The 8,261-nt window shown below is 35.0% G+C and overlaps 2 protein-coding genes across 2 annotated transcripts; both read left to right on the top strand.

Moving 5' to 3' along the window:
• Positions 1 to 2,322: 2,322 nt before the first annotated feature.
• LOC104946036 (olfactory receptor 52J3-like) lies at positions 2,323 to 3,264 on the top strand. The gene has a single exon (XM_010771776.1). The coding sequence runs from the start codon at positions 2,323 to 2,325 to the stop codon at positions 3,262 to 3,264; it is 942 nt and encodes a 313-aa protein (XP_010770078.1).
• A 3,037-nt stretch (positions 3,265 to 6,301) lies between these two features.
• Positions 6,302 to 7,246, top strand: LOC104946035 (olfactory receptor 52B2-like). Its single transcript, XM_010771775.1, has one exon. The coding sequence runs from the start codon at positions 6,302 to 6,304 to the stop codon at positions 7,244 to 7,246; it is 945 nt and encodes a 314-aa protein (XP_010770077.1).
• Positions 7,247 to 8,261: the final 1,015 nt, after the last annotated feature.

Raw genomic sequence — 8,261 nt, 5'->3', positions numbered from 1 at the left:
GTAGTTTAAACAAAACATTAATGTGGCTTTAACAGGTACAAATGAAATATACTGAGTATATTAAAAGCCTAAAATGAACATAAAAAGTCATGTTGGTTAAACATAGGGTAAATGAATATACCTAATATTAAAGGAAATATTCACATTAACATAACAATTTCATGTTTCTTTGACATAACATAGTTGTGTGTCTTATAATGGAATAGTTTTGAGTACACATGTTTTTAATATGTGCAACCAATGTCCATGTTAAAATCATGTGAATCCAACAGCCTTTTTTTTCAGTGCATGACCATTCCTCTTGGGTGAGATGGTTTGTCTTAGGTCCCAATGTCCTTACAGCTCTTTTGTCCGCATCCACAAGGTCCATATTCCCAAAGGCCTGATGTGACCACTTCAACGCTGTGTTTCAATGAGAATCTTTCTCCTGGGACACATAAACGAACAAGAAAATGCTTTAGAATATGGTTTACATGTTTAATTAATTGAGCCGTTTGACATATTAATGAAAAGTGTGGACTTGCTTATAAAACATGGCAGTTGAATGGGGAAAACAAACACACAAAGCAAATACTATTTCATGTGATGCTTCAACTCAACTTTAAAAGTATTCTTTTTAAATGTTTTACATATTAACACTCGAAGCCATTAAAGTTAAGGAATATAATGTTTAAAATATGTATTGTGATATGAAGCATCCCATGTGACAGCTTCCCTTGGGTGTTATTAGACAACATGCTTCATTAGCAAACAACAAGGAATCTTATTATCAACAAGAGGTTTACTAATTATCCAGGGGTTAATTACAATGTGAGACAGTTAATAACACATCATTTTATTATATCTCAAAGGGGCTCATTAATGTATTTGTTTTGCCTAAAGTAATAGGGCATCCAGCTGATGTAACTCTGGATATTTGTATTGTATCACATTATATGCTACAGTAGCGCTTTGCCTGAGAAGCTTAATAAAATAAAAGTTGGAATAAATATGTTTTATTTGTGTTGATATCAATACTCTATAAAAAAATTTAAATCAATAGAAACTAAAAAAAGACTTCAGATATATTAGCAGCAGGTTTTTTTAACTAAAGCAGTTGGCCAAAATGTTTTTTTTCTTTTATTCGGCTGAACCAGGGTCTGCCAGCCCAAAATCTAGATAACAAAACTGGGCACATACACACTGTAGATGTAACAGGGTAAAGTGACAGTGAAAATTATTTGCTTTACTGTCCTGCAGCAAAGAGACTGTGATACTATGAGTCATTTTTGTAATTGAGAAAAGTAGGTACAGTTGTTATGTCATTTAAAAGACAAGTAACATTTTGGGCCAATAATAGACTAACATTTTGGTACGATGATCCCTAACCTCCCTATAAGGACAGTGTCAGGGAATGATTTCCCCTGCATGTCATCTTTCGCCCTCTGAGGCAGATGCCCAGCCTTGGGCAGCCAATATCTCCCTTAAGGAGGGGCTGCCCAAGCATTTTGTTGTTGTTACCGGTTTATGACAACAAGGCAACTTAGGTCAGAGATAGTCATTGTTATGGGACATCTAGAACACATCCTTCTCGAGGTGTAGATGACCCCGAGCCATAAGCGACAACAAATGTGATTCAGTGTCCCTCAGCTGTTTAGTCTATCTATTGAAGAATGTTGATTATTACACTCTGAACTAGTTAAAACCTCAAACTACAGAAGGTTGCTTCAGAATTGATTTGGCATCTCAACCGTGTGGTCAGATCGTGGCCCGTGACATGTCTCGTGAATTCTCCGGCCGAAGCTCCAAATAAACCGTAAGTGTTTGTCATCAAAGCTCCAGCTCACCTCGTGTCTCTCTGAGTCCTGACTCCAAGTGCTTCAGAAGTTTCCCCCACAGACAGAATATTAGTTGCTGTGACTGTTAAGTAAGAAGTGGGGTCATATGCATCAACACAATCAGACTTATTTGCAATCAGTGGAGTTATAAGAGTTGTTTTTATATTATTATTATTATTATTATTATTATTATTAAGAATATTTTAGTACATTTGCATGTTTTAGGAACTTCCTAATAGCCTTCACTGTTCACCTGGAGTTTGCAGGGTTGCTTCATAAACAGTAATCCACATATTATTCATCTATGCAAAGCTAATGACAATCCCAAAAGCAAAATGTGACGTCAACAAGTTATGGTGCAGTAGCATGACTTAAAAAAGGATGGGCAGGGCAGTTGTCATCCCTTCATGCAACTCTTCTAAGAGAGTGACATGTTGTCTTACATCTGAGTGCTTTAGTTTAATTTCATAACAGTTTTTGTTTTAATAATACTAGTGAAGATTAAATGGAGAACACTTCTTTTTTGTTCAGCTCTGCACTAACCCTCGACCCATTTGTTATTCCACCTGGAGGAAGATATCCCATCTTTTTTCTCGGTATTGCAATTTATTTGTTTATAATTTTTTGCAACCTGACCTTGATGACACTGATCATTTTCAAGAAGAATCTTCACAAGCCCATGTATTTTATCCTGTTCAGTCTTCCTCTCAATGATCTGATAGGCATAACTGCCATGCTACCAAAAGTACTTTCAGACATTGTTACTGAGACAAATAAGGTTTACTACCCTCTCTGTGTTTTACAAGCATTCTTACTCCACATGTATGGTGGTGGAATTCTGTTTATTCTTGCAGCAATGTCTTTTGATCGTTATGCTGCCATCTGCATGCCGTTACGCTACAGTTCTTTTATGACCCCCAGAGTGGTGACATGTATTATCTCTCTAGTTTGGGGTCTTGACTTTGTCTTGATTGTGTCATTGTTCTCTTTACAGACAAGGCTTCCCAGGTGCAAATCTGTGATTATGAATGTGTTCTGTGATAACCCATCTCTACTGAAGCTCACATGTGGAAACACGACACTCAATAATATCATAGGATTGTTTAACACAGCTGTCATGCAAGCTGTATCTGTGTCTATTCAAGCCTTTTCCTATGTGAAGATTCTGATTGCATGTGTGTTTACGAGGAGGTCTGAGGAAAAGACCAAAGCTGTCAACACTTGTGTTGCACAGTTGCTTATATTGATTATATTTGAGATTGTAGGGACATTCACAATTTTATCTTATAGGTTCAAAAATGTCTCAGGTGACTTACAAAAGATAATGGGCATGCTAATATTTCTTGTACCTCCACTTTTGAATCCAATTGTTTATGGGCTGTATACAAGTGAAATACGAAACACTCTTCTGCAAGTTATGAAAAAGAAAAATAGACTATTTACCTGAATCTTTACACAAGGTGCTTTATTTTTTGTTTTTCAAACCTTTTTATTTTCAGAGGAGCTACACTGAGAGAACCACACAGATAAACATCCACACAAGGAAGCTGCTCAGTGTATCCACTCTGATCTGCTGCTCACTGAGTAGCTCGGGTCATGGGTCACACTCATAGGCACCTGAGTGATGGTAATGAGGATATTTGTCTTTTAAATTACAAAAACATTCACAATACTGTGTTTTTCTGGTAGTCTCTCAGTTGGGGTAAACAACATTCATCAGTGGATGAACTTGAACACAAACTGAAATCACTTTCAACAGTTGTGTTGGTTGCGGACATAGAAATGCTTTTGTTTTGTAGTACAAGAAGTTTAAATCTGGATCGGAAGTTTATTAACTTGTCAAATTGTTCCTCAATACAAAACAACAATTGTTTTGTGCAGGAGGGGAAGATATTTAGTTTAATCAATCTGTGATGGGGCCTCGCATTAAAAAGACAAGATGAAACTGATGTATCTTTTCCTACTGCAATCATATAAATAATATGTCACTTGTTAAAGGTCTGGAAAAAAAAAAATGTATTGTGATCTTTCCCGATGTGTTTCTATTGGTGTGAACAGCACTTTGTTCTGTGTAATTACAACGCTGTGTGGTTCAAAAAAGGGATACTAGTCTTAAATTACACACAGTCTGACACTCAATACTTAATTTGGCATACATTACAATTTTATTTAAAGTATTTTGTAAAAATGTATGAGATTTTGCCTGCTCTTTGCTTGCTTTTATATTCCTCACATTTGATTGCTGTTTAAATTATGTTAGCTGTATCAAGATGGTTACATTTCTGTTTACTCATGCACTCCTAATGTTAGAGCCATTTTCATTTAGTTATTATTGTCTGAATGTTAGGCTTAATAATAATATAAAGTAGATTGAACTCTTAATTAATCAGGTATTTTTGTGAGTCACACTATGGTTTAAAATGTATTCATTTAAGGCTCACTTATTATTTGTTATATGTGCGTCAGTATCATGTGCGTCAGTATCATGTGCATGGCTATATGCCCTATATATGGTAGGTTGATAGGACACAGCTGAGGTTGATGAGACGGGGAAACGAAACATGCAGATGTGTTGATGTTAAATGTGTGACCCATTAAATCCAAATATTCTGAAACATTCTGTATTTCATTTTGTTACAAACATTTAATTCATTTTCATAGTAGCCTATTTTGACTGAAGTTAGATGAGAACCCAATACATAGTCAGGTTTTTTTTATATGCAAATTGAGAGGTTAAGGGAAAAAAGAAGAAAACAGAAAAGGATGCAGATAAGGGTGCCTAGAGCAATTCTACCACCGATTATGACGTTTAGTTGTGGTTGTGTTTATTCAATAGAAGTAGTACCGTATATATAAGGTTTTACTCACTATGCCAGTCCAAACTACTTTTTGCATCTGGAAGAATCACAATTGTTGCATGATTTATCATTCTGTTGTGTAATACATCTTACAGTAAAGTAAAGTAAGGCTCTGCTACAGGTAATTCAAGAAATGTGTCTATTGTAACACTGAATCGAGAAACATCTAAAAGATTCTATATTATAAATCATTTTGTAATGTTTTTCATATCTGAATTCTTAACTCCTTCTTCTAAGCGCTCCAAAACATTAGAATCTTGTACCCTCAAAAAAAGACAACATCATACTGAGTATCAAAGAAGTCCCTCATTACTGTATGACCGTCTTAAATCATAAATCATAGCATCAACCTTTTTGTTCCCCTTCAAGTTAAGTAAAGCAGATTATTACAAAACTAAGAATCAGCTAAATAGTTTGAACTGGGGAAATTCAGTGCCATTAAACCAAATCAGATATATCAATTAAAATGTAAAAAAAAAAGAATACAGTTCGTACCAGTGGTAATACGTTTATAAAGATATAATAGGCCAATGAAGTGTATGGAAAGGCAAAATCACCTAACACAATATGCTTTCACTGTGTTTAAAGGACTCAAGTGAGGACCCCGGATCATCTTGGAATAACTTTATATTGATGTGAACATTGTGTATGTACCGAAAAACCCACAATAAATAGTTACAAAATTAATTTTTCCCGTATTACTATTACTATTATTATTTGATGTTGAATTTTGCTTGGATAGCAGGCCTTGAATGTTTCTGGTTCTCAGGTCTCAATAGGTTAAACCTGATCTAATAAAAAGCGGGCTACATGAAATGAAATAATAAAGTCAAAAATAACTAGTGTGATGTCATATCTGATTGTGTATGGGCTCAAAAAGTGACAAAACAAACCAACTGGAAAATATATAGAAAGGTAGCAGTTTAAACATTTAATTGTGTTAGATTCAGCATCCATCAAGTGTATTGTACTCTAATATTACTTTCACAAGTGATCTCTTGTGCTGTTTTTTATAACATTATAAACATCTGATGCAAGCTGCCACCTATCTGACCTGAAACTATATCTTTTATTTTTAGGTTTTTGTGCAAAAACGCGTTAAAATATAAGTGTAATATTATGGATACATTTATTTTTAAATAAAGGCAATGGGAGAGGAGGTTAAAGAAGTGACACAGTAAATAATGTTACAGAGATAAGTATTCTATTTAAAGTTTTTGTTCTTTTTAATATGAATTAATGATTAATATTCTGCACAAAAGGCTATTTTATAACTACAATAACTGATAAATGTTTTTCTCATGATGTCAGTTTGGTCACTTCAATTACACACACCGTCATATTATGCTCTCTGACCTCAAGGGTGTAGCATACAGTACAAGTCAATAAAAGAAAGAATATCATTCCTTTCCCTCCCCAACAAAGTGCAGTCGAGGGCAAGATAACAAGCTGTAACAGGTATGACACCAGATGTACATTTGTAACCATGTATAGCACTAAATTCGAAATTGTTTGTTTTGATAAAACATTTATTTCAGGGGAAGATCCTTCATCGGCTGGCTTGGTTATTGAGAGAGACATTTTGTTCCATGTGCGAGGCGAGGACATAACAAAGACAGAATAATGATGTATACAAATACATCTTCTAGGGAATTACTAATGCTAGTACCATTAGGGTTATCTACCACACACATCTATCCAGCGTTTGTATTTGGCACTCTTACCTATCTTATTATTGTTTTTTGTAACTTGTTGGTATTAACAACTATTGCTGTGAGTAAAAAGCTGCACAAGCCCATGTTCATCCTGCTGATTAACTTACCCATTAGTGACATTGTGGGTGCCACAGCTTTGTTTCCTCAGCTTCTTTTCAGCATGGTGACACAGAACAGACAGATCTCGCACCCTGCTTGTGTTATTCAGGCATTGCTGATTCATATTTATGGCACAGGAAACTTGTTGATCTTGAGTGCCATGGCATATGACAGATATATTGCTATATGTTGTCCTTTGAGGTATAATGCAATAATGACCCCACACAACTTAGTTAGAATAATTACTTTGATATGGTTCCTTAATATTTCGCTCATAGTCACGTTGATTATTCTGGTTGCCCGGATGCAAGTTTGCAGGACGGACATAGTGGATTTGTACTGTAATAATCCATCATTAACTAAACTGGTCTGTGAGGACACCATGCTGAACAACTATTATGGACTGGCAACTATAGTTGTGCTTATGGGCGGACCACTGTTAGTGATAGCATACACATACGCACAGATCTTGCGCACATGTGTCATGAATAATAATAACATGGATGCTCGGAGAAAAGCCATTCAAACATGTGGTACACATTTAGTTGTTTTCCTAATCTTACAGATTAATACTACCTTTACACTCATTGCTCATCGCATTGAAGGTGCATCCCCAAGCATTAGAAGAGTTCTTGGTATATCCGTTTTAATATTTCCTCCTTTATTGGACCCAATTATATATGGACTGAAAATAACAGAACTCAAGGAGAACATGCTAATGTTCCTGAGAAGAAATGTTTTTTCAACCAAGTTTTAACCAGATTGTGTATATTCTGCACAAGGGGAATTATTCTCATTGAACAGTCGCACATTTTTCTATACACCACCTAAATGAATACTGATTTCAGAATCCACTTCAAATTAAGCCTAAGAGAGTTTCACTTAACAATATGCCATGTTTTACTGTACTGTGCATAAGCCACACACATCTTTGTGTTTGATGAATACCCTGTATATTTCTCTATACTGTATATGTGTAAGCTTGTCCTTATTAGCACAAGTACAAATCAATAGGTCTTTTGTCATTCTAAGGTCCACACTGTACTTACTAAAATGTGAAGAAAAGGACAAAACAATGTACTTTGTGCACATGTACTAAATCATATATGAAAGGATATAATGGAGTGAATTGATGTCTAAATCAATGCATTTTTGAACATTAGAAACACTAAGATTATCTGATGCAAATATTTGACCACCATTTTTGGTTTTCACTCTTCTGTCCATGTTTTGCAAATTTGAGTATAAACAACTATTGCTGAGAGTAAAAAGCTAACTGCAGAGAAACCGAGCTGCTAACTCTCTCACCTTTGACTACTACTTATGCCATGTTTCCAAATTGTTTTATTTACAAAGATTATTTTAAATGTAATTGTGTTATAATGATTTCAGATATAATACATTCAAAAGATTTTGACGAGCACACAAATCTTGGCAATTTGCAGTTTTATCGATGTATTTGTTGTCATCCTAAGGTTGACACTGCACATACAAATAACAGCAACATAGACTGTGCACAATGTACTGAATCACATATTCTTGAAAATGATTAAAATAAAAGTTACGGTTACAAAGACGGAAGTTTCTCATTGCTGGGCTGCACTTGCAACTGACTATACATGGAGTGAAAATATATTGAAATGCATAAATAAATATTTTCCTCTATTTGTGAAAGTTTTGCGTGACATTTATTTAGTACTAAATGTGTATATCATGTGCTATCTCAAGACTGACTCAATAACACCTGTGCGATTTAGACTGTGAGATGAACT

Source organism: Notothenia coriiceps, unplaced genomic scaffold, assembly GCF_000735185.1.
Source record: "Notothenia coriiceps isolate Sejong01 unplaced genomic scaffold, NC01 NC01_scaffold00010550, whole genome shotgun sequence".
Lineage (NCBI taxonomy): Eukaryota > Metazoa > Chordata > Actinopteri > Perciformes > Nototheniidae > Notothenia > Notothenia coriiceps.
Note: the sequence above shows the minus strand (reverse complement) of the source record. Positions and strands in the feature narration are given on the sequence as shown.

Bases quoted from the DNA above. Each gene is read 5' to 3' on its own strand.
- LOC104946036 (XM_010771776.1), top strand. From the start codon at position 2,323: ATGGAGAACACTTCTTTTTTGTTCAGCTCTGCACTAACCCTCGACCCA.
- LOC104946035 (XM_010771775.1), top strand. From the start codon at position 6,302: ATGTATACAAATACATCTTCTAGGGAATTACTAATGCTAGTACCATTA.